Raw genomic sequence first — 25,086 nt, forward strand, 5'->3', positions numbered from 1 at the left:
CTGTGTTCTTCAAAGTTGGAAGTTTATAACAAACGATTAAAGCGAACCTTACTGTGGTGGTTTCGGGTAAATATTAGGACTAGGTATTTCGAGTAAAAAGTAATTGAAAGCGATGCATTACAAGTTTTGAACCAATCTTCATATGTACAAATACGATTGCTAATTTCATAGTAAAAATCCATCCATGGATACTAGCGTACGATTATCACCGATGGCGTCAACACCACGACCCCTAATTTTTAGAGCTTAGGCTGTATTACCCCACTATCGATAGATACTCCGCGCCCCACAAATGACCTCCATGATACAAAAATTCCAAACATTTGGGTCACCGATAAGGTTGAATTCGATCCCATATCTCGTCAATTCCAACGCCTCACCGTCCTCTCATCTCCTATATCGGCGAAGCTGTCTGACAAATCTATATCCAACCTCATAATAAACAATTAGCTTCTGCCCTGTTGACCAAACTCAACTATCAATTGACTTTTTTATATCCGACAAGTGCGCTGTCTGAGCAAGAAATAAAGACAGAAAGAGCTTGAAAAGCTGTGACAACTTTCGGAGCTAATTGACTCGAGCGCGGGGCACGATGGGGGACGCAGCCCAAGACCTCGACGCCAAAGGAGGCGCTCTCGATACGGCGAAGGACTTGTTCGCTGGAGCTGCTGGAGGAATTGCACAGGTTCTTATAGGTATGTGATCTCAATTAACCTTATTATTTTCTTACTATTGCGACGATTTCTGGGGTGTGTTGAAATATCACATGAAATACAATGAGAAACTCCGGTTCAAAGACCTTCACTCAAAGCAAAAACTACTCATCGATAAAAGGAGATGGAATAAAAATGGGCGAAATTACAAGAACATCAATCATTCATCTAATCTAACATCTCACCATCTTGTCTCACTCACCTACTAACCCCCACCCAGGCCAACCCTTCGACATAGTAAAAGTGCGACTCCAAACCAGCACAGCCTACAGCTCCGCCCTCGACGCCGCCTCCTCAATCTACGCCAAAGAAGGCCCCCTCGCATTCTACAAAGGCACACTAACGCCTCTCATCGGGATCGGCGCCTGCGTATCCATCCAATTCGGCGCCTTCGGCTGGGCACGTCGGTACTTCGAGACCGCGAACGCTTTGTCCCACCCCAAGGGATCCAAGGACCTCGGGTACGGGCAGTACTTCGCGGCGGGCGCCTTCGCGGGGGTCGCGAACTCCGTGATCTCCGGACCCATCGAACACGTGCGTATCCGGCTGCAGACGCAACCGCACGGGGCAGCGCGACTGTACGCGGGGCCGCTGGACTGCGTGCGGAAGCTATCCGCGCATTCGGGCGTGTTGCGGGGCTTGTACCGCGGAGAAGCAGTGACGGTCTGGCGGGAGGCGTTCGCGTACGGGACGTGGTTCCTGACGTTCGAGTACCTGATGAACCTGGACGCGGCGCGGAACCGCGTGCAGCGGTCCGAAGTACCGGCGTACAAAGTGGCGTTCTACGGGGGGTTGGCGGGGGAGGCGTTGTGGTTGGCGAGTTACCCGTTCGATGTGGTCAAGAGCAAGATGCAGACGGACGGGTTTGGGGCGGGGATGAAGTACACGACGATGCGGGACTGCTTTGCGCAGACGTGGCGCGCGGAGGGGGCGCGCGGGTTCTGGAAGGGGATTGCGCCGACGCTGTTGAGGGCTATGCCTGTTAGTGCGGGGACGTTTGCGGTTGTGGAGGCTACGATGCGGGCGATTGCTTAGATAAACAGGCACTACATACAGTATCTATGGTAGAGGGGTTTAGGGGATAACATGGATTATTTCCGGCCTGGGACGAATACAAACAAGGCGTTGGGCTTCAACCGAAGATGCTTAAGAACGGGGCAAGATGGTGGGGGGAGGGGGCTCGCGGGAATAGATTTTATTATTATTAAAGAGCAATTCAACACATCAGATGTGGGTTGCGCATGGGCGCAAAATTGCAATAGATTAGGGGCCTGTGATAGACAGGCAAAAATTACACGATTCTTTATTCGCTATTCTCGACTCGCCTTTGTAGAATCTTTCTCGCGTTGGCTGGCGTGAGGGATTCCAACCCTAGCTCGGATAGGAGCTTCTTGGCTTCTGTGTTATCTGTGAAGACGAGGTCGCTGGCTTGCTGGAGAGACACGCCTCCGTCCTTGGCTTCTAGGGGCAGGTTTAGTAGTTGCAAGCCGTCTTGCAGCGTGCTAAATGCTGCGGAGCCGTCTGGAATGTGTCGGGTTATGAGAGAGGTGATTGCGTCCAGATCCCTAACAAACTGGGCGGCACCGAGTGTTGTGAAATTCTGCGTCATGAGAACATTGGTCCAGAGTAAATCCTGCAGTTTCTCAAGCGACTCTCGCCATATTCGGCGATAGACTGCTGTACTCAATGCGGTAGAGAGGAAAGCCAGGTTTCGCTTCAGTATCTATGATTATGTCAATAACAATGCTATGTTAGGTAGGATATAAATGTGAGTATTACCTTAAGAGGTTCATCTAGCTCCGGGGTTAAGGAGAGCTGGGAGGCTTCGACTACAATTGATTAGCGAGTTGGTAAAAAAACAGTGACGTAATACAACCTACCGTGAGTATTGTCACTAATGGTAGTCCAGTGAGCCTTAGTGAAATAGGGCCGGAATGCTTTCTGATGCGAATCATTCAGAGCTGAAACAAGGTATTCCTCGGCGGCCTTGCGACGGTGGGTGTATGCCGAGATAGTCTCATCAAACAATATGCCACCATCACCATCCGAGCCTACGACTGAAGAAGTTTTGTCCTTAACATCCTCGTAACTCATTCCGCTAGCAATATCGCCGTCACCGTGGCTCCTCTTAGCCCTAGTTTGAAGTTGATCCCAAAGCGTGACGAAGAACTATGCATAATTAGTAATAGATCGATATACATCCCCAGAAAGTTGAGTCTTACCTCTTCATTACTCCAATCTTTCAAGGTAGCAATTATATGGTCAGAGCTACCCAACACTTTACAAAGTGTCTCAAATGCGCCTGTGCCTTCCAATGCAGCGGCTTGTTCTTTTGTTAGCCCATGAAGAGTTCGGCCTAATGTCGAGTTGATCGTATAGTAAGTGTCCAAGGAATCCTTGAAGCGGTCATGATAGTCATCCAAAATCTCAAGCTGGATATCGATCAGAAATCGGAGCTTGTGAGAGAACCTGCGCACTCTTTCGTATTGAGAGGTGACGGATCTTAGCAAATCCGTTACTCTCACGGCGCCAAATGTAGGTTTCATCTTTCCAACCCCGCTGTAGTCGTAGTCGATGTTTCGGGCGTCGAGGGAGTTCATTATGACATGGTAGCGCTCAAGAGCAAAGTCCTTCTCCGCCTTGAACCAATCATCAAAATGTTTTTCCAGTACTTCCGATGTTAGACCAGCCCAGCCTTTTTCCGGGTCGCCACCATCATAGTTGAATCTGGAGCGTATCTCGTCATCTAAATCCATTAATTGTACTATAAGACTGCTCAAGAATTGCGGGTTCTGCAGTCCATGCTGGACCATAGCATTCACCTTCTCCCTCATCACAGGTAATAATGCTGTGATCAGAGCACAAGCAGGATCCAGGTAAACTGACAAGCCCCCCACCTTGGTCTTTAGAAATCGAGATGATAAGATATAACCCATATTATCCCGGAAGAAGCCCTCCCATTTATCAATCAGCGCAATGAATTGGGGAATGCAGAAGGTTCCGAATGCGTGAGGGTTGCTGGTCGCATTATTGCCCATAAACTGAAATTGGAACCACTGCACGAAAGGCTTCGCCATTACTTCGATAGGTAACAGCGTAACGATGCCCTCGGAATAGAGTATTTCGGGTACTTGTAGATCGACAAGCTTCTCGAAGCATTGAAGCCACTCGCCATCCATTTCGGCGTTCGTATCGACTCCCTGGGGCCAATCGCGTTTCTTAAGGATATTCTCTAGTTCCGCTGACATCGTATTCTTCATCTCCTGCCAAAGCTCCTCTGTGATTTTCTCGACGTAGTTTACCAGGTGAGTGGCGGCCTCATCTGCCGCCCTTTGTAGCTCTCGTAGACGGATGCTTAGCTTCTTCAGTCTGGAGTAGGACTGCAGCGCAGCCTTCGGGTTCTGTGGGAGGTGTGAACGCGCCTCTAGCCGTAGGTTCTCGACGTCTTGTAGTAGCGACACATATTGATAAGCGAGCTCCACCTTATGGAGCTGCTTCATCGGTTGTTCGAGACGGCGGATGGCTTCGTCGGGGGCGGTCGACTCGGCGACGATCTTCATGCGAACGTCGATGCTTTCCTGGAGTTGGTAGAACTCGTCAATCGACTTAGCGAGTCCACCCTGCCGGTCTTCAGCTGCGCGTCGGGCATCTTGGAGCTCCTTGGTGGCATCATCGAGCTGGGTTTGCAGCTGGTTGCGCTGGATCTCGACGCTTGCAAGTAGGTTGTCGAGGCTCTCGAAATCGGTAGTGGACTGGAGCTTATCGTCGAGATAGTCCTCTAGTCGGATATCGGGCTCTCTCGAGTAGGAGTGCGCTGGCGCATTTAAAGCCATGGTTGCTTTCGGTTTACTGAGGACATGTTGCGGAATCGAGAAAATCGTAAAAGCCTAACATTGAGTTATAGTGTATTATTGATTAAATGGGATATGCATTTATGCGAATATTGTTTGAAGACTAAGGAATTATGTAATCACTTTTGGTGGGGTGGCTCTGCTTGTATAACCATTCCGTCAATTGATTTATTCAAGATGAAATAATTACAACTTCAACTATTTGGCATGAGTTTTTCGTTCGAGGTAATATGCAAAACGAAACGATTCCTGTAATAAAATAAATTTGATCCAAATGTTTTATTTCATCGGGTTGTTTTAGCTATTAATGTTGGTAGGGATCCCTCTGAATGAAGTTGGAAATAGTTTCTAGACTTGACTTAAATCCGTTAGGATGAACGAGTTTGGAACTTTACGCGGTGGAGAACCAGTGAGGCTCCGTGCCGCTATCTCCAACGTCGATCGATCGTCACCAGAATCGGCTAAGTTTCACGGGACATGACGACATGGCTACCGATGAAATTCTAGTTCTAGATATGCGAAAGCACGACCGATCGTGGGGAGCCAATGAAACGCTACCTAGTTATCATTAGGATGCGGAATAAGTCGCCAGTGAGACGGGAAAGCAAATCGTACCACTAAGGAATGCATGTGAAATGAATACAGGCTACGATTATTCGTTTATAATGCCGTTCCCTCCGCGAGAATTCAACTCATCAACCCCACATGTAGATTCCTCTATCATAGAGGTCACTTGACCGGAAATTACCGAACCCAGAACCCTACAACATGGTTTCTAAACCAGCCATGGTTAAGGAACGTCCTAGGTCGTTTGGAATCGGAGGAGCTGGAAACATCCGTATGCACTCACATTCTCATATAACTCACTACCCACCTACTTATGTTAACCAACTACTCTGTGCCCCCTAGGAACATGGGAAGATGCAGTTGTTCACGATGCGATATCTGCAAGCGAAGCTGTAGAACGCCGCAGAAGCAGTCTAATGAGTCTAGGCTCAGTAGACAGTGCCGATTCGAAATCCTCTAAGATTTCCGGGCGTTTCAAAAGCATATTCCGAAGTCGTTCGAAGTCGATACCGGAGGTCAGCGAGTAGAGTAGATGGCCCACGGAACATATCTCTATGAACTAATGGTAGTGTGATTGGCAATAAGTAATAGTAAAGGAGTTGAAGGTAATACCACGGGGTCGGCATCATTTATTGGGTATCTCGAAATCGGAGTCTACATGACATATCTAAAATACGGGTTTTCTTTATCTGTCAGGTCCTGAAAAGCAAGTTTGGCTCGTTCGGTTTCATCTTCCACCATCATGGATTCCTTCTTGCGATTCTCGTATCGTAGAACAATAAAGAGGGTTATGGATGCTAAAATGGTGATGCAGTAGCTACAGCAACAAGTTAGTATAACGGTGCAAAAGGCATTAGGAGTAGTTGTACACGAACCATATGATGAGACCAAGCCACAATTCAGGATAATGGGAGGACTTGGTCTGACTCTTGATCAATTGGGGGCCGATAATGTTTCCTAGCATACACGTTAACTAGGTTGAGTCTCGGTACCCAACGAGTTAGAAGAACTTACCAACACAATACGCTACGAAAATAGTCGCCGATGTAAAGCTTTTTTTGGTATGCCCAGCGACGTTGGACATTCCAAGTGTGATGATCAGACTGACTACCCCGCCGAAGGTTCCTGTGAGCGTGTAACCCACCACAGGGGCTGCAGCGTGGTATGACCACTCGCTCCTCCAGATAATGGCGCATCCCGCAATGACAGGAAGGCAGCATATGATTAACATGAAGATTCGAACGTTAGGGTAGCGCGACCCAAGCCACCCAGTGAGTAGAATGGTAATCAGACACAAGCCTCCCAATGGAAATTGGAAGACGATAGACTCTAAAGTACTCCAACCGAAGGTCGACACGATCAGTGGACCGAATCCAGACACGGCACCATTAACGGTATAAGCAGAGGCCATCATACTGGCGATTAACCAGATCTTGACATCAAGTACAGCTTCTCCGAGCTGCGACCATTTGAACTTTGTGCAGCGCACTCCGCTCTGGCCATATCGCAACCTCTCCACCGCCGCGAACTTCTCATCTTTTGTTAAGAACCACGCAGATACAGGCGAACTTGGCATAGCAAAGCAGAACAAACCGAAGATGAACGTCAGACACCCGGTCAGGAGGTATATGTACTGCCACCGACGTAGACCACCGCCCGTGATCTGGGCGAACCCGTAGTTGAGAGCACCGCCTATAATCGTCCAGATTCCGGTCGAGGAGAACCACCAGCTCTGTCGTAAGGATTGCTCTTGCTGTGTATAGTATCCACTGATAATACACATGAACCCCGTTGGGATGACACTTTCTACGAAACCTAAAAAGAAACGTTGTGCATATAACCCCTGGTGCGACGTGACTGCAGCCGTGAGCATGCATATTAAAGACCAGAGCACGACGACACCACCAAGAACTCTCCCCATCTCGAATCGTTGGAGCGCATATGACATAGGATACAGTCCGCCTAGCATGCCGAAGTAAAAGATGGATGTCGCCCAACTGAGCCGGGATGTGTCAACGGTAGTGGGGTGCCGCGGGTCCGGGACGCTGAGCTTCAAATCGGCCGTCATGCCGAAGAGCGCTGCAGATCCTAAGATTGCCTAATAACGACGTCTATTATGAGCGCCGATATACCACACTAATGAAAATAGGATGTATAAGATGGTACCTTATCGTAATATACAAGACCATCTTGGTATTAAGATCAGTAAATTTCATGTAGCAAAGAATACCAAAACTCACAGCCAACAGTCATAGCGGGAATCAGGAACCAGTCGATCTTGCGAACAGCACGCCGGACTACAACCGGATCTACGACATGTCGTTCTTCCCCCACCATCGCGATAGCGACGTCCTTATCGCCAACGACCTCTGCATTGTTGGGCTGTACTGCTTCATCGGCGTTCGCCTCTTGAGGCTCAATTCCCATCTCCATAATCGTAAGGTACAGAGTCTTTTCTAACAGTAACAAGAAGGATGCGTGAGAAATATAAAAAATGGGCCAGGAATTTAGTCTCTATTCCAAAATGTCTTCGCTTGCACTAGTACGGTAACGGGAAGGCCAAGACGACGGACGATCGTCAATTAAGATGTTGTTGTAGACCCCCACGTTCGCTATCGCCTCATCGCTTGTAGGGCTGTTCTAGGCCTATCTGGGCCATCGTTTGTGTAAGAACATATGGCATGGTAGGATCGTTGAAATACTTTCGATTTACATATTAAAAAAAATTCATATTATAAAATTCATAATAAAGACTAAATAATATTAAGTAAAACGATTGAATTATACAAAGATGAAAATGATCAATTGGAATAAGATTCTAGGAAATTGCGATCGGGTGGCTCACGATTACACCAGCAACAAAATTAGGTAATCAATGACCTAATATGTTTCACCGTACACCCGTCAACTTTAATCCTTCTACTTCTCTTCTTACTTTTCAACTGTTCGTGTCCATTTGTGAAGCTTTCGAGGTCAGAGATTCCTTAAGAATTCTCTTGAGAATGAGAATCAAATTCGACAATCTAGCCTTATATGGATGCATGTAACGTTTGACTCTACCTGCACATTGCATCATATTCAGATATTACAGCTTTCCAAACGCCGAACGGCAATGTCCACGAGACTTGGTTCATAGAGAGCCACATTTCCCTTGTCTGCCTCTGCCTCATTGATTTCCCCTTTTAGACACATCATACAAGCTGCAGCATATATATTCCCCGTTCTGTATCTCAGTTTTGATGTTCCAGATTTCTTACCTTCGTCTAGTAAGAATGGCTTCACCTTTGCTAATTGAGTGAGCGGTACGTTCTCTGCACTAACATTGACGACACCATCTACGAGGTATTGCAACGCGCGCCACTCCGCAATCTCAAGCATCACAGTTCCTAAAGAGTACACGTCCATAGTGGCGCTGAAACTCGTTGTCGGATCGCCAAGCGCGTGCGGATGACGGTAAATATCAAATTTAGGATTTGCGGAGGGCTGTTCCGAGATTTCGCTGGGAGAACCGACACGTGCGAAGGCGAAACCGGCAAGAAAAGGCTCGTCGAGGGATATCGAGCCGTCCGCTTTTGGGAAAAACAGAATATTCTGCGATCGCAGGCTCTTGTGTAACCATCCACTTCGATGAAAATTTTGCACGAGATGGGCAATGCTTAGAGTAAGCTGAACTCGATCTGTGAGGCTAGGAGGTTCAATGCCATCTCTTGCAGAAAAGAGGTCAAGAAGTGAACGAGGTTCAATTGGGTTGTCAGGAGTGGGGTGGTGGAACACGAAGGATATTGTGTTGTCCTCCATCACTATACCCTTGCACAACAGGGAGCGGAATGTCTCGTCCTTTGGGGCATTCAAAAGTGCTGCTAAATTTTCGACTCGAGGTAGGATTTTGCTCCAAGGCAAATTGGTGATGGATTTCTTTTCGACGAGCATTACTTCCCCATCATAGTCGGCTAAACCCATGAATTCATTCTTCTTCAAGGGTTTAAAGTTGGTAAGTTTCTTGCTGGATAGGGGTTCTAACTTCTCAAGTAGCTTCCGTCTTTTCGGCGTGCTAGTGTCTTGTTGAGTGGGTGCTTGCTCCGACCCATCGAGGCATATTCGCAAGGCCTTGATCTCAGCTGATGCAGCAAGGGCTTTCATGCTTTGAGACTCCGCTTGGAGCGTTTTAAGGGCCTCGGAAAGGGAAAACAATTGGTCGAATTTGGTGTTTAGTGAGACCATGTTAGAAACGATGTCCTTGGTTGAATTGAGGAAATCGTCCTGTCGCGTGGGGTCTAACAGATTCCAAAGTTCCCGAACGAGGAAGTGAACATCTGCGGCGAGCTTCTCGATATTGTCCTTATCAACGGCAGCCCACCAGAGTCGCTTAAATATATGCTGGCCTTGCGCCACTTTCGCTCTTGCGAGGATTTGACGTCGGCTGTCGTCTGAGATACCGGTAAATACTCTGTCTACTTCAGATATAGAGTAATTATGAAGCTGGGCGGTTGTCTGATGTTCAGCATCTACAATTGGAACAAGTTTCAGGCCGTATCGCTTCTTGAGCTTCTCGGTATCTAAGAGTAGGTCTTGCAATCGCTGAAGAATCATTTCAACGGCATTCGAATTCAAACGAGGATCAAGTATTCCATCGCCCGTCAATAGGCCCGCGCGACGAGCCCAGTCCGTCAGCTGTATCTCTTGGATATTGAGGATGCATTCAATTGCCGATGCATGCTTTCCAAGGTTTTGTGCCGTGGATAAAAGGACGAAGCCTTTAATACATCCCCCAAAGAGCTGCAGCGACAGCGATATCAAGCCCGCCGTACTAGCTGTGATACTAAGTGGATCAGCCATTGACGTCAACTGTGTTTTCTTAACCTCAGAAGTCAAGGGTTCCTCGAAATTCGAAATTTGTGAGGGTTTTCAGCTTTCTGCCTGGCCGGGCGAGGCATTTCTTGGCTGCATACTGCACGCAAAGGGTATAGTTAGTGGCTACCTCAGCTGAAAATGCACCCCATGAGCATGAGTAAACGCGCTACATGAAAGGGCTACCCTCGCATCTTCTCAATTCCTTAAAGGCTGGATTTCAATTCAGCAGTACAACTTAATATGGATTCTAACCGAGCGGATTCTATTAGACCATTCACCAGCAGTGAACCTGCGTTCACCGAGGGCGCTGGAGTAGACGGACAAAACTCACTACCTGTCGAGACCTACACTCCGAATGTATTTGACTTGGTGTTGCCTATTGGTCGCGCTAGAGATACAGTCAAACCAACATTTCCTCCTGCTTTTCTTGAGAGCGAAGCTGTTGATTCCTCTCTATTTCTTGGCCGTGGTGCCTCGTTCACGGTCACACGACAGGCCATACCGGCCGGGCCGGAGAACATCGTGGAGCTGATAGATATGGGCGGCTGGACCGTAGAAAGTGTAGTAAAGGCCCCAACGCGTCCCCGCCATGTGGTATACAAATCAGCACGAGTTGCATTTCAACCTAACGGTAAACCAGCGACACGCGACGATAGTCGGGCTCTACAAAGCGTTCTGACGGAATTCCACGCGTTGTTGCATCCAGCGCTACTGAAACATCCCAACATTATCGATTTTCTCGGTCTTGCTTGGGGTACCAACCACGCAGATCCGCTTCATCGTCTCCCTGTTCTCGTTGTCGAGTACGGTGATCGAGGCACTTTGGCAGATGTTCAATTACGCGGACCTTCATTGACCAATGATTCAAAACTTGACATATGCCTTGGTATCGCGCGAGGCCTGAAGGTCCTTCATGATAATGGCATAATTCACGGGGACGTCAAGCCAGACAACATCGTCATGTGCTCACGTAATGATGGGTCCCTTGTGCCCAAGCTGGCTGACTTTGGTTTTGCTATGATCGAATCTACCGAAGCGCCCGAGGTCATGATTGGGAGCACAAGAACCTGGCGAGCCCCTGAAGTCTCTTCCTCTATTCCTGTCGCGAAGCTTAGGCTTACAGATGTGTACTCCTTCGGCTTAGTGACTTGGTCACTTGCTATCGACGGCAAAGATCCGTTTAGTCTATTCATTTCTGATAGTTTACATGGTGAGGAGCGACTTTTAGAAATCGACCGTCTCAAACAAGCGGACAAAGTTCTATCTATGTCGAAGCTAGAGGCATGGCTTTTTGACTGGGGGTTTACAAACAAACTACATTTAGCAACTTCCCACATCCAGGCAGATCCGTCGCATTCGTCTGAGGAGGCCCAGGATGGAACACATGTACCAGCCAATCCCACGGAATATCAAATTCTACAGGCGCGTCTTAGGACGCTGCTGGCATCCTTGAGGCAGCTAGGACTACCAAAAGAAATGCTGGCTTCGGCCGTCCTGGGATTTTACCGCCAGCAGGCTTTCTTCAAACATCTTGATTCGCTCTTCTCTCACACATTGACCAAAGATCCCGATCAACGGGATCTGCTAGCTGTAATAAAGGAACTTGAAGGTCACGGTGTGGAGATGACTAGGTAGGAGGTCCGTAGACCGGTGAAGAATTTGCTAACTGTTTTTAGGGGCCTCGCGACGCTGGACATCGCAGAGTCTAGTATCAGCGCGGACGGCTTAACCAAACATAACTTAAAGGGTTCGGGGGATACAATGCTCGAAAAGTACACATTCTTTCGATGTAAATTGACCTTCGTAAAGAGGCTAATACAGGTGGTTATGTTAGTATACTGGGCACGATCGATTGGCATAGATTGGGATTTAAGGTAATTATTCTATAGTCCATCGTAATTATTTTCTAACAATTGATACAGTCTCATCTCTATTCATGGCAGATGACGAAAGATCTGGACCCGAATGTACAGACTTTTATCGTCAACACTCTATTCCACCCAAATGATGATACTTCTAAGCTTGCTCAAGCAGCATATTTCCTTAACGGATACGGAGTTAGTTCCGACGTAGACCAGGCTTTGGATAGTCTTGTCCAAGCGGCTCGTAGAAGGGATTCAATTCCCCAAGCATTCTTGTACAGGGTGTTTAAAGCATGCCAAAAAGACATTCCGTCGGAAGTCCCTATCTTACAATATTTGAAGTACCATGCTCTTAGAGGGTCACGCAAGGCGATGCTAGATTTGAAAGAGCTAGACTCTACGGAAATGGAAAGGACCAAGGATCTTGTAAGGTTCGGCTATGGCGGCGTCGGGGCCGACTGGTATCTTGACCACCAGTGGTTTCATGGTCTCACGCAGTCTACACTAATGAGTAAAGATTTTCGCCCCGAGCGCCTTGGCCCAAAGACCAACTTGGCTGATATCGCAGTCAATAAACGAGGAGATAGGATTACTCATGCGTCGGCAGCTGTCGGTGCCTACGGTCTGCTTAGGGAGTTAATAACGGACTTCAAGCTCCCTGTTGACCTGCTCAACTCAAAAGGGGAAACAGCTCTATTATGTGCATGCCGATCGGGACATGCGGAAAGTGTGAAGCTTCTACTTGACAATGGTGCCTCCGCTTCTATTCAGTCAGCCAGCGGGGAATCACCACTTCACTGGCTCTCGTCATTCAAAGATAAGGTAAATGTGGCAGCGGTTGGAAAAGATCTAATTGAGATAGGCGAAGCAAATGTTGATGCTTTTACGACATGTCGTATATCTCATTCCATATTCCCAGGTACCATGGACGTCGATTTTCAACCTGAAGGGACGCCATTGTTGTGGGCCGTACATGACAACAAACCCCGAATCGTATCATTCCTCCTTTCTGCAGGGGCGGATCCGAATTGGCGATTTAGCCAAAGAGACCAGTCGCCTCTCGAATGGGCAGCATACTACCATCATACCGAGTGTTTAAGGATGATGATTGAGCATCTAGAAGGGACTGGTCCTGCACCAATGACGACCGAAGGGAAGAAAGATGTGCGACATACGGTGCTATATGGGCCACTGATAAGGCACGCAGTCCGTGCATCAGACAAGTTTTCCATGATCATGAGAAATGGTGCCGATTATCTTAATAGTCTCAAGTCGACACTAGCTCTCCTACAAGAGAAAACGAGGCTGGTTAAATTCAGTGTAGGAACAAATGAGACACTAATTCATTATGCTGTCAAGGAAGCGCATGACGAAGCCTGCAAGATAATACTGGAGTCAGGTTGGCTAGCGGAAGAAATAAATAAGCCTGCAGGACCCGAATCCCGGACCGCCCTACTAGAAAGTGTACGGTGGAACCGGCGTCCGCTCTTTCAACTCCTTGTCCAGCATGGCGCCGATGTCAACGCATTGTCGGCTAGTCCTTATGACGAATCTGGCCGTCGTACCTGGTCCGCACTACACACATTTGCCGACCAAGCCCATAATGATGACCTAACTCTTGTAGACGATCTTATCACTGCCGGCGTTCCCGTGGACGGCAATACTGCAGCTGCCCCCGATATCGAAACGCCGCTCCACATCGCGGCCCGTCGCCACGCCTTCCGCCTCGCAGATCGTCTACGCTCCCACGGCGCTAATATCGACGCGACATGCCTGCGCGCCGCATTTCTTACCGCCCCATACCCACTCACAGGTCTAGGTTGGGCTATCGCGCTTAACGCGCGCTACAGTTTACCCGGGCTACGGTATCTGCTCGCGCAATCTCCGTCTTTCGTCGTCGAACCCGAGCGTGGGCTCACTGTCTTGCATCTAGCCGCCTGTGTGCCCGCGGACCTGAGCTATGTCGGGGGTGGAACACTATCGAGAGTTGATTTCGATTGGGATACGCATCTGCTGCTTGTCCGCGAGTTACTGGATTGGTTCCAGGGTCCGGAGAAGCTGGATGCACGGACCTTGGTGGGGGCGGGGTCGAAGACGGCGTTGCATCTTGCGGCTGAGTACGGGAATGTGGGGGTGGTGAAGGAACTTGTGCGTGCGAAGGCGGATCTGTTGGTTAGATGTGAGGCTGGGGAGACGGCGCTGGATATTGCGAAGAGGGTGTGGGGTGGGAAGGGGGGTGAGGTGGTTTGGGGGGAGTTGTTGGGTTGGTTGGAATAGGGGTTGCGAGTGGTTGGTTTTCACGATGAAATACTGAAAATAGCGCCATTTTCCTTAATGTTAACCTCAAAATACTTTACACGTATATGACAGTTACGACATAAGAACCTACCTGTAAGGCTACCCAGGGCTTTGTCTTGCAAGCTCTCTGGATGAGTTGATACTACCTACCTATAGTACACTGTATACAAAGAATTTTCAAGTTAAATGTGGACAAACAAGACTGAAACCGGGTAGTTTAATCATTGTACTTAAAGAAATTGTGATTAATTAGTACCTAGCGGAACTTGCGCCAACAAAGCTAAGGTATTCTCATTAACAATAATTCGTCGCATAGGTAGTCTAGTGACCCAAAGTAGGTACACAACTAAATGCTCTACAGGAACCTGATTACCCTCTATTCGTAATTCCCGGCTTGTCTGACCACTATGAATGAACTAGAGCCCCCAGATGAGCCGGTTAAATGGTCAAGGTTGGCTAGAAAAAATCGATTTTACTTCACGAGGAACCCCAAACTAAAGTTTAGCGCTGTGGAAAGAATACATATCAGTAGGTGCACTTCTCTTCTCCCAAAATACCTACATTTTAGTTGAATGGTGAAGAGTGGTTCGCTCTATAAAAACTTTTAGGTATAATTAAGATACTGACATTGCTCACATCAGATGGCGGTCAACTTACATTCGCGGAACACGATAGACGCGGCAAAGAAAAGAGAAAGATTACCGTAAAGTATGCGTGTACTCAAGAAGGCCTTAACTGGCTAGAGAACGAAATACTATGTCTCGAACATCTTAGTGGAAATGAGCATGTCGTACAAACTATCAAGATAGCCAACAGCAAACTTAATATATCGGGCACCGGGCGTAACAGAAGATACCCTATTCTTGCATTGGAACACCTTCAGTTTGGTTCGTTGTTACAATTCCGGAATAGGGTTGCCGCTGCGGGTCGTTTCGTACCGAATAGAGTCCTTTGGCGAGTCTTTCTCTGCTGTAAGTGCTGTTAATGGTTTATGCCCCCCGTTAAAAGTGATGGCAATAACTAATACGCCTTGATTGCTGTTACTAGTGGCACGCCAACAAGTTGGATATTTATTTCCTCGCAGAGGTGGCCCGGATGCTCCACGTGTGAGAGAAGCAATCGGCGCGCAGTTTGGAAGTGGTACGCTAGGCGTGATAGAGGCGAATAATATGGAAAACGGAAACAGTCATCGATTTGGGGAATGTAGCCCTGAGAAGAATGATGAGCACCACCTCATTCCAGCCGTCATAGTGAGATCAACTCGTCACATCTATACTATCTAAGACCAAAAGCTTACACTGGCTATCACAGGCAACCGATTTTACCCATGGAAGATTATCGAGTAGCCTCGTAGAAACGGCGTATGCTCACATGCGGGCCATAGGATATGTGAGAAATCCCAGCGTATAAAGCTGTATATCTAAGAATGATCGTTTACTAACAAACCCGCAGTTTATGGCCGCGTTGGCATTGACGTTGGTACCGCACGAAAACATCCAGTACAGAGAAGAATGGCGAGTAATGACGAACGCGCAAGTGAAGAAGATATTCCCGGAACAGGATCTCGTCGAGCAAGAAATCCTGACAACCATTCCTAATATCCTGTGGATAGCGCCCGGTATTGATCACGAGATCAAGGAAATTATCGCGAGATGTTTGGCTTCGAATGAAGATGATATGTTGACGTACAGGAACTTGGTGGTTTTGTGCGAGGATGGATTTAGGTTCCGCACTCCGAGAGATATTGAGGATATGCCGCCTGTGAGGGATCAGGAGCTGGTGGGGGGAGGGGATCGGGCGTTTGTGAGGGAGTTTATTCTGGATGCGGATACAAACGCGGGACGTAGTATTCTGGGAGAGACGAATCAGTGGGGAGATATGGGTTGATCTTTGGCGTGCGAGATATGATTGTATATAAGATTTGTATAGAGTGCGAGTTTCGTATATTAATAATGCGCCCAAGGCCTATCTCAGCTATCTTGCAGCACTGTGTAGTGGCTAGGTTCCCTAAGTTATAGCAGTCATCCACTAAAGTCCGGCGGATAAATCGCTATGCCAATTTCAAGTTCCCCCGCGACGTGTGGCGCGCTTTTCTAGTGGCTCAGTCCTTAAACTGTAGCAGACTACCGCTGTATCCCAGGGGAATTGCAGGCGAGTGAATCAGCCCAAATCCTAAGCCACTTGTTGCAGTATTCAACGAGTGCTTAACTGATTTCGCACCAAGCAACGAAAGAAGCTAATGTATACCGGCGACGTACTAGGCTCCAAAAACTTTCAGAAAATCCAGGACAAATTCAGTAATCAAGTTCGAATGCATCAAATGTATCCACAGGTCCCGCGCCGATGTAAATACCCCCACCGGGAATATAGACGCGACCGTGGACCGAAGCCGCCACCATTCCGTGTCGAGGGTGCGGCATAGCCGGCAATTTGAACCACTGATCTCCCTTCACATCGTAAACCTCCGTCTCATTGAACACACCATTCGAGCCAGGGGCCGGATTACCTTCGCCCCCGAAAGTGGCTATATAATCACCAATCACACCGATCGCAAGTCCGCCGCGCGCCGTAGGCATTTCTGCCTTGGCCACCCACCCTTTCTCAAGCGCATTGAGGTACAGTGTCCAAGTCGTGTTGCGCACGTTAGGCTGTCCGTGATCGCGACCGCCGACGACGTAGAATGTGCGGTTTATCATCACGCCCCCGACGTGATCACGTGACGCTGGGAGACTTGGTAGTGTTGTCCATGCCCCCTTCTCGGTGTCGTATGCGGTGACTATATCGAGCGATTCTTGTGTTCCGTTGGCGGTGAGCTCGAGGCGTTCCATTCCACCCGCTAGGTAAACTGTGTTTCCGGATATACCGACGGCGGAGGCACCCCGGCCTTGTCCGGTCGGCATTGGCGGTAGGGCCGTCCATGTCCCGTTCAAAATGTCGTAAACGAAGCAGTCTGGTGTCGAGCGCCATATCTGGTCTACTCCGTCCCCTGTGAGCCCACCGAGAACATAGACCTTGTCATTAACTGCGGCGGCGTTGATGTGGGTGAAAGCCTTGGGGATTAGGGGAAGGCTTTTCCAGCTTTTAGTCTGGAATGAGTAGGTTTCGAATCTATTCGTTGATGGGATGGCCAGCCAACTATTGTTTGAATCCGAAGGTATGCCACCGAGGATGTAGATGTGTGTATCGGTTGCTGCGGTGCCTTGTTCTTGAACGGGGGCGCCGCCACCTACAGCGGGCAGATTAACCCATCGGGCGCCTAGCGGTCTGTTTGCTGGTTTAATTGGGGTTACCGTTACTGCAGTCGCCCAAGTTATCGCCGATAATACCATATATAACTTCATATTTGTTGACTAGGTACTATTGATGTTGTTCTTCTAGGTGAGCATAATTGAAAGATACCTAACCACGACCGAGCGAAGCCATTCATTTTATGTTGTGATCAACGAATTGAATGCTACCCCGAGTTACCTACCGTCCTCACCGGACGAAACGTTAACTAGGAGGTAGACAACTACCTACCTAGGTGGTGAGAGAGAGAAGATATTGTCCGTCTTGGCGACGGCATGTGTGTTCACGCATCTTCAGAGTGATTCCTCTTAAATCATTCGTCCGACCGACCGGACGGATAGGCGACACGAACTACATCAAGTTTCTCATCTCGATGAGACCCCAGGTTAGCAGGAGACGAGAACCCCCCGAGGACGAGCTTCCATACTCCAAGCTACCGTCTCCCGCTTGAGGAGTTCCTGGCTGTAATAGACAATCATAGTTCAGACCAAATCCGATGGAAGGCGTCGTTGATGAAATCAAAATTTTACTTGCACAGGGATGATGCGCAAAAGCTGTTGGGTGCAGTAGGCCACAGGATGCGGTCGCCAGCATAAATCGCGCTGACGAGGAGTTTACAGGCGGTACTAGTACTGGAAAGGTTCTACTAAGTGCCCTAGGGGACTTTCTTTAGTGCGTTCAGAAACCTTTGTGGCTGTGCTTACATAACTGAGGGGTACCAGGTGAAATGAAAAGTTTCTGGTTTGGATTCAATTTAGAACTTGGAAAGTAACATCAAATTATTCATCAACAATTTTCCTCTTCTACCTTCTCAACCTTGTCGCAAAAGCTACTAGCTATCTATGGATATGCGAAGCATCATTTCTTCTTACAGAAGAATTCGCGCCATGGATTCTGATCCCAACTTACCAATACGTCTAATTAAGGATAAATATTATTAATATTCTTGCACTTTGTAGGGGTCCCGATTTTTCAGCTGAAAGTAGGCGAAGCGCCGGCCGCTAACCACCCACATTCACTAATTGGGAATCGTGTCTGTTGTCCTCCTTCGACTGGTCTGCTTGTATCGTTTAGGGACGCAGCCTGCTTCAATATTGTACGAGTTCAGCTGCCCTCATACGTGGGAGGGAGCCCCTAAAAGAAGTTTGTTGATCGAATATAGCAAGGGATTGCCAAATGCGTACCCGAGCATATTCACCGACTCGCATCTTAATATCCTACATATTATACCTGTCTACCGCCTACCTCCACCTACCTCAGTGCCTAGGTAGACTTCATTTTCAGCCGCATCGATAAATCTACCTATCTAGTAGATATTAGGTAGGTGTCGAGCGAAATGGCCCCCACATACTCCGGTCATCGTTACGCTGAGTGCGGCGATGTCATCCTTTAGTATCCCGGTCTTAGCACTCTATTGGCTTCATCACGCTTTCACCTAGTACCATTTCGTCCACACCAATGTCTGTCAGCGAATCTGCATACAATCTATTCCAATTCGTCAAATTGTTGCAGATATCTGAGCAAGGGGACGGGATTTTTTTATGAGAAACAAGAGATGCTCCTCATTGGGTACTCAATATCGCTGTCCTTGCCAATATGACTTAGGGCTGTGAGGCTAGTTTGCATTTTATTGAGGCGACTTACCACGGATATTGATCCCCTAAACTAAGCTGAACCTCCAAGAATGGAAATCACCATGATATCAGATCTGGCTTGTGAATTCGGCCCCCAATGGCTCATCATTTTATAAGAGCATTGTCGCTCTTTAGTAACATTCTAGTTTCTTAACAAATTCTACCTAGTTCCAATACTAAACACTTTTCCGGACGTTGTATTTCAAAAATGACCTGTCTAAACCCCGACGACCATAACTGCGACATCAAAGACCACCTGCTTCACTTTCTAGGATGTATTAGGATAGAAGACAGGGACGATTTCTTCAAATCTGATCACGGTATTTGGAAACAAGAGTTTGAGCACCAGAAAAAGCATTTTCGTCTTAATGACAAAGAGGCCAGCGAAGTGACTAGACGGAAGAGAGAATCATGGAAGGATGACTGCGATAGCGAATTGAGACGTATTAACTTCCTTCGGAAAACCCTAGCTGCGGATAAGAAGGACAAGCATCTGGTTAAGGAAGTGAATAGCAGTCGGGCACGTTGGCAGAAGAAGAAAGGTAGACTTGTTACCGACTCGGCAATTGACGAAGCCGAGAGAGTTGACGAATATGAGCCGGAGAAGGACATCAGTGCACCCATCATACATTTCAAGAATGGACGCGGTGCAGATGTGCCTATCGATGAAAAATTGAACGGCCGTCGTGGTTGTGTGTGGAATAAGTTTCCCAATCAGAAAACAATTCTTAGCGATCTGCTTCACCACGAGAAGAACTTGTTACATAATGAGAATTTCTCTTCTGATCGGCTGGGGTATTTCCACATCCCTTCGAACAATATGATCGTAAGTTAATCTCCTGAAGCCAATGCTCCGACAATATGCTAGGCTTATTGCTAACTTCTATCTAGTGGGCCGAGGTGAGCATTTTTTCGAAAGAAAGAGAGATCGAAACTAATCAGTTTGATATTAGCATGCGATTAGTAGATATTTTGGTGAAGAGAGACCAGACTACCATGCAACACAGCGTGAATTAAACCGACAAAAGAAGACAAGAGCTTACATGGTTCTCCGGGATCAATATTGGAAGAGTCAGCTGCATGGGGGCCAACAGCATAACCCACCACACGCGAGACACCTGAGGCCTCTCTGTGAAACAGTCTCTTCAGGTAACTAGTATTGGATGATCATATAATATCATACATATACTGACGATCATTAGATCCGGAGAATGTAGACTATTTCCCCAGAAACATGGTGCTCTTCGTAAGTATTTTCCAGTTTGGGTGATGTCGGTTTCCTTAGGCTCACACAACTAACTCTACATTCATACAGATGCCATATCTCCATTGGGATATTTCGAGAAGAAACGAACAATTTGCAATGGAAATAGTTGATATAATGGAGGAAGCTAAAGGATTCCCGCGGCGTGATGCAGAACGAAATAGGGAGCCACAGGCAGATAGGAACGGTGATTCCGAGGTATCTTCCATGGGGGAGGAAGGACCGGTTAATAAACCATCAAGAGGTGAGTAGACCACTACTTAAACGGCATTACGGCCTTTTAGCTGATGTACTCCATAGGACCCATCATGCAAACACTTAAACAGAAATTTGGGTTCAGCATGGGACAGCCAACCCAAGCCAATAATTGCCTCTCGTTTCCAGAGCCAGGGAAGCACCGAAGGACGAAGGCACGGATATTAACAATGGGAAGTCTTCTAAAAGAGTTGAAATTGATCGAGAGTCGACTTCCAGTGGATGGAAACGGTCGCGTTCGGGCTAGAAATGCGTTGGGCCAGTACCTTCTCGACGCCGCGAGACTCTACGAAGGAATGTCCAATTATCGCGATAAGAAGCTCCTACGCAAATACCTCTGCGCTGATCCCCCATTGCATCCTCGTCGAACGCTTGATCAAGCCTATCATTGGACTCTCAATTCAACTTGGCATCGAGATCGGGATCAAGTAGTGTATCGTCACACTACGACGAAACCTGAAGATTTCCATAGATACGACCACTACGGTAGGGTGTGGACAGATCATGAAGGATTTGGTATCAAAGGCAAATGCGATGAATGTACGATGAACATTAAGAAGCTTTCTCGGGTCGTTATGGTTGATCAGCTATGGATGTGGATCCTCGATGCGAAGACCATTATCACATGCTTCCCAAAGCGATATGGGGCTAATAAGCAAGACACTTCTGCTATCCACAAGTCAATCAGAGTTCATCTTCAGGACAGCAGTGGCGATCAAATCCGAACGGTTTTTGATCTGGCCCTTGTTATTATTGACGAATGCTCCAACACATTCTTCGACAGAACCAAGACAGGGGATCGACAGCCGTTAGTCCTTGATGCCTTCTCGAAAGCCATTGGCAACATTGTGAGTACCACTGAGAGACTTTGGCGGGAATTGAGCTAACATATACCGACAGATGCAGAAGCAGACTGCTGCGTTCGAGAGGTTATGGCGCTGGACCGATGAAGCTAGTGAGATCTACAGGTCCAATACGAATGGTGATACTTCTGGACTCCATGTCCCGCTTTTGGACATCAATCCCGAGGGGCAACTCGAGCGCGAAATAAAAGATATCATAGAGGAGTTGGATATAATGATACACATTACTAACATACACAAGAAGATCCTCACATCATTCATCGCCAATGCTGAAAACATACTCGATCCATTCGGGGACTTTGCCAAGAACAAGAAGCGCCAAATGATAAGCCGATACCTATGGGACAAGTCGAAGAACAAATCAAAGGATTTAATGGCTCTTCTAGAAGCAATCGATAAAGATGATTGCAATGATCCTAAACTCAAGAAGATGCGTGACGATTACCACTGGTTTAAGCTTAATGCCGATGAGCGACTGATGCAGGTTGAGGGGAGAATCGAAGAGCTGAAGGACTTGCGCAGGAGTGCTAAGAACACTGCTGACGATGTGAGTTGCTTGTTTCGGGAAACCTCTTGAAAAAAGTCGCAACTAATTGAAAGCTCAGGTCAAAGATTTACTGGGGTTGAAACAACAGCAAGCCGGTGTCGTCCAAGCATGGCAAGCTGTCAAGCAATCTGAAGAAACTATTAAACAGGGTCGGTCTATCATGATGTTCACATTGGTCACCATAGTCTTCGTAAGTAACACCAACCATATGCATCTACCTATGATAACTTACCGAATTAACCTCATTTAGCTCCCCCTTTCGTTCATGTCAAGCATTTTTGGAATGAACAACAGTGCGATAAATGGCGACACATCAATACAATTAGAATTCGTGTATATGTGTAAGATACCTTACCACCACTTCGCAGTAGTCCACTAGCACTAACCTCAACCCAAACTTCAGTCTCCATCTCCGCCGGAGTCATCTTCATCAGCTTATTCCTCGCCTTCGGCAGCTGGATCCGCGCTAGTGTATTCTACGTGTTCAAATGGCTCATGACTTCACTCCTGGTAAACTCCGGCCTATACAGCATCTGGCTCGACATCAACTGGCCCAGCAAGCGTCTCCACACCGAAGCGAACGAATACTCCGACCGACTTAAGAAGAACGCGAAGATAGCGAATCTGGAACGCAGGCGCAAGAGGCGGGAACGGGACGAGGAGAAGGCTAAACGAAACGAGAAGAATAAGAGCAAGAATAGCCTTCTTCAGTTCTTGGAGAATCCTTCGTCTTATGAAGAGTATGGAAATGGAAATGGTAATGGTAATGGCAATGGCAATGAAAATGGTAACTCAACACCAGCGAGGAACGAACGCGATGTGTTGTCGATGGGACAGTTACGCAGGTTTACAAGCGGGGCGCGGGGGGAAAGGAAAAACGACATTGAGTCGGGGAATATGTAATCCAAACAGGGAGGCATACATCCCTCAATCCTACTATTAGGTATCTAATCAATCTGCGTAGCTTAAATTCTTTGTGCTTCTCCAAGCACAAGTGCGATAAAAATCATTTCCTAAAGTTCCTCCATCTCATCAACCTTCTGAACTACAGGAGCCTCCAAGTAATCATCTGCAATCAACCGCGCGACATTCTTCCCCATAAGCGCACTCGTCTCCATCGTGGAGATAAAGCTCTCTATGCCCGATGTATAGTACAACCCATCGCCAAGAATAGGGTCCTGGAACGTGACACGAGGGAGTTTCTGCGGGTAGGGGTGGAAGACCGTGGGGTGGTACCATGAGATAGGATCGACGACAGTCCACCCCTCGTCGCCATCTCTGCTATCAGGGGAAGTGGTGGATCGTGTGAACGTCTCGGGTACCTGGACGCCGAGCAGTAGGGACAGGAAATCGGGCGTCACCTTGTCCGGCGAGAAGATTTTATACACGTACTCTGTGTTCTGCGTCTTTGGGTTTGTGACGACTTTGACGAGGGTAGCGGAGAAGAAGCCGGCGCTTCCGGCGCCACTGGGTCCTGCTTTGGCTTCGTCGTCTTTGCCGAGGGTGGTGAGGACCGAGATGGGTACTTCGGATGCGGGCTCGAGGTTGAAGAAGGCCGGGCTGAAGCGGAAGGGGGAGGCGAAGAGTGTTACGTGTAGTGTTACGTATGGGATCGTGTCTACGGGGTGGGGCATGACGTTCTCGTCGTGGGTTATCCCGCTGAATTGGTAGGGTGTTGCTATGACGACGTCGTCGAAAGCTACGGGATGTGTTTCTGCTTCGGTATTGGTAGAACCGGATGTTTGGACCTTGATTCTGTACTTGGTTGTCTCTGGGTCCGTGGCGCTTGGTTCTTTGGAAATGGAGGATACGGTGGAGTTTAGCGAGACGTAGGCGTGGGACTCTGCGACCATGCGGGAGAATATTCGCCAATTGCCACCGTCTACTGCCACTGCTCCCTCGGGGGCCATAGCGACCTAAATAAAGATGTCAATATTACTTAAATGGTTTTATTATGTTCGCGATAACTGACCATGGTGCCTAAGCCATGTATATGGGCTAGGTTCGAGGCATAGTTGACTCGAGTGCTTGCCTGGACAATGTCGTGGGCGAAAGGTCCGTTAAGCTTGTTTTCTTCCAAGAACTGTTCTCCCGTAGATCCGGTTATCTTAACAAGGCCAAGTTCATAGGCCCTGGTGGATAGAGATCTGAACGGGAAATAGGGTGCCTCGTAGAGCTTCAAGAAAGTCGCGACGGTGTCTTGTACAAGACGATGGGTATAATATGGCGCAGAACCGTACTTCCAGAGGAGCTTGGCTATGTTCCACCACCCCCAAGAAGCGGAATCCTGGGTGTAGACGAAGTTCCTTCCATCCCATATGCCCAGAAGCCCGTCCTCGTCGGCGCCTGGGTTTTTAAGGGGCAGATCGAATTCCTTGCAGGCATCGTACAGGATGTGATTGGCCTCGACGAATATGGAAGCGCCTAGCTCAACTGGTTGATGAGGGTCATCGTAGACATCTACTGTGAGAGTGCGACCGCCGATATGACTGGTCTTCTCAAATATGGTGATGTTGACATCAACGCCTTCTTCCTTGGCGTATTTGTGGAGATGGTAAGCCGTCGATGAACCAGCGGCGCCAGCACCTGTTTAATTGGTTAGTACCTATGATGGATGTTATGATGAATGGGTATGACCAAATAAGATACGAATGTGCGGATCATAAAATTGATGAAAGAAAGATCTAAGTTTTGTATTTTTTTAATATTTGGATCACATCGTTAGGTACCTAGGTACCTAAGGCGTGCAGGAGAGACGAAAGGGTGAAGGAGCGTCACTTCACTTACCGATGATTGCTACTTGCTTTACATTTTGGTTTACGGCAGCGTCGACCCTGGCAACTGCTGTTAGATGCAATAGCAAACACGTAAATCGCGACGGCCTTAACAGATGCATGATTGATGAATCGTGATTTATTTATACGGTTGGCATGTTTACGATGATGAACAACACATCAGCTGATGATGTATGTGACAGAAATGAGCCATGAGATTAATGAGTTTAGCACAGCCACAGTTGCGTAATCGTGAAAGTGGCTTTTGCTTACATACGCATTGCTATGTCAGCAATAGTTTTACTATGCATTAGGTAAA

At 47.8% G+C, this 25,086-nt stretch overlaps 9 protein-coding genes across 9 annotated transcripts; 4 read left to right on the top strand and 5 right to left on the bottom strand.

The window, feature by feature from the left end:
- The first annotated feature begins 339 nt into the window (after positions 1-339).
- GGS22DRAFT_115052 (mitochondrial carrier) lies at positions 340-1,882 on the top strand. The gene is made up of 2 exons (XM_047958067.1): positions 340-695; positions 934-1,882. Exons 1-2 carry the CDS (start codon positions 593-595, stop codon positions 1,746-1,748), a joined length of 918 nt encoding a protein of 305 aa, XP_047820378.1. The 5' UTR covers positions 340-592; the 3' UTR covers positions 1,749-1,882.
- On the bottom strand, positions 1,883-4,834 carry GGS22DRAFT_115047 (TIP-1 family-domain-containing protein). The gene is made up of 4 exons (XM_047958066.1): positions 2,936-4,834; positions 2,594-2,882; positions 2,493-2,542; positions 1,883-2,436 (listed from the first exon to the last, which is right to left on the bottom strand). Exons 1-4 carry the CDS (start codon positions 4,544-4,546, stop codon positions 2,017-2,019), a joined length of 2,370 nt encoding a protein of 789 aa, XP_047820379.1. The 5' UTR covers positions 4,547-4,834; the 3' UTR covers positions 1,883-2,016.
- Positions 4,835-5,210: 376 nt separating this feature from the next.
- Positions 5,211-5,895, top strand: GGS22DRAFT_115077 (uncharacterized protein). The gene is made up of 2 exons (XM_047958068.1): positions 5,211-5,402; positions 5,474-5,895. The coding sequence occupies exons 1-2, from the start codon at positions 5,333-5,335 to the stop codon at positions 5,656-5,658; spliced, it is 255 nt and encodes an 84-aa protein (XP_047820380.1). The 5' UTR covers positions 5,211-5,332; the 3' UTR covers positions 5,659-5,895.
- Positions 5,211-7,899, bottom strand: GGS22DRAFT_158136 (MFS general substrate transporter). The gene is made up of 6 exons (XM_047960589.1): positions 7,372-7,899; positions 7,298-7,320; positions 6,146-7,229; positions 6,007-6,088; positions 5,475-5,948; positions 5,211-5,403 (listed from the first exon to the last, which is right to left on the bottom strand). Exons 1-5 carry the CDS (start codon positions 7,562-7,564, stop codon positions 5,786-5,788), a joined length of 1,545 nt encoding a protein of 514 aa, XP_047820381.1. The 5' UTR covers positions 7,565-7,899; the 3' UTR covers positions 5,211-5,403; positions 5,475-5,785.
- Positions 7,900-8,194: 295 nt separating this feature from the next.
- On the bottom strand, positions 8,195-10,141 carry GGS22DRAFT_115091 (prion-inhibition and propagation-domain-containing protein). Its single transcript, XM_047958070.1, has one exon. It carries the CDS (start codon positions 9,965-9,967, stop codon positions 8,210-8,212), a length of 1,758 nt encoding a protein of 585 aa, XP_047820382.1. The 5' UTR covers positions 9,968-10,141; the 3' UTR covers positions 8,195-8,209.
- On the top strand, positions 10,096-14,303 carry GGS22DRAFT_115088 (ankyrin). The gene is made up of 4 exons (XM_047958069.1): positions 10,096-11,613; positions 11,659-11,754; positions 11,817-11,856; positions 11,905-14,303. Exons 1-4 carry the CDS (start codon positions 10,223-10,225, stop codon positions 14,119-14,121), a joined length of 3,744 nt encoding a protein of 1,247 aa, XP_047820383.1. The 5' UTR covers positions 10,096-10,222; the 3' UTR covers positions 14,122-14,303.
- A 1,762-nt stretch (positions 14,304-16,065) lies between these two features.
- Positions 16,066-18,110, bottom strand: GGS22DRAFT_158139 (galactose oxidase). Its single transcript, XM_047960590.1, has one exon. The coding sequence runs from the start codon at positions 17,481-17,483 to the stop codon at positions 16,437-16,439; it is 1,047 nt and encodes a 348-aa protein (XP_047820384.1). The 5' UTR covers positions 17,484-18,110; the 3' UTR covers positions 16,066-16,436.
- Positions 18,111-19,236: 1,126 nt separating this feature from the next.
- Positions 19,237-22,951, top strand: GGS22DRAFT_115104 (uncharacterized protein). The gene is made up of 10 exons (XM_047958071.1): positions 19,237-19,890; positions 19,956-19,964; positions 20,018-20,213; positions 20,267-20,310; positions 20,380-20,572; positions 20,629-21,431; positions 21,484-21,993; positions 22,052-22,183; positions 22,244-22,334; positions 22,397-22,951. Exons 1-10 carry the CDS (start codon positions 19,273-19,275, stop codon positions 22,894-22,896), a joined length of 3,096 nt encoding a protein of 1,031 aa, XP_047820385.1. The 5' UTR covers positions 19,237-19,272; the 3' UTR covers positions 22,897-22,951.
- On the bottom strand, positions 22,952-24,978 carry GGS22DRAFT_115107 (prenylcysteine oxidase). The gene is made up of 3 exons (XM_047958072.1): positions 24,781-24,978; positions 23,966-24,579; positions 22,952-23,909 (listed from the first exon to the last, which is right to left on the bottom strand). The coding sequence occupies exons 1-3, from the start codon at positions 24,887-24,889 to the stop codon at positions 23,007-23,009; spliced, it is 1,626 nt and encodes a 541-aa protein (XP_047820386.1). The 5' UTR covers positions 24,890-24,978; the 3' UTR covers positions 22,952-23,006.
- Positions 24,979-25,086: the final 108 nt, after the last annotated feature.

The sequence above is a fragment of the Annulohypoxylon maeteangense genome (assembly GCF_022496945.1).
Source record: "Annulohypoxylon maeteangense strain CBS 123835 unplaced genomic scaffold GGS22scaffold_5, whole genome shotgun sequence".
In the NCBI taxonomy this organism is placed as follows: Eukaryota; Fungi; Ascomycota; class Sordariomycetes; order Xylariales; family Hypoxylaceae; genus Annulohypoxylon; species Annulohypoxylon maeteangense.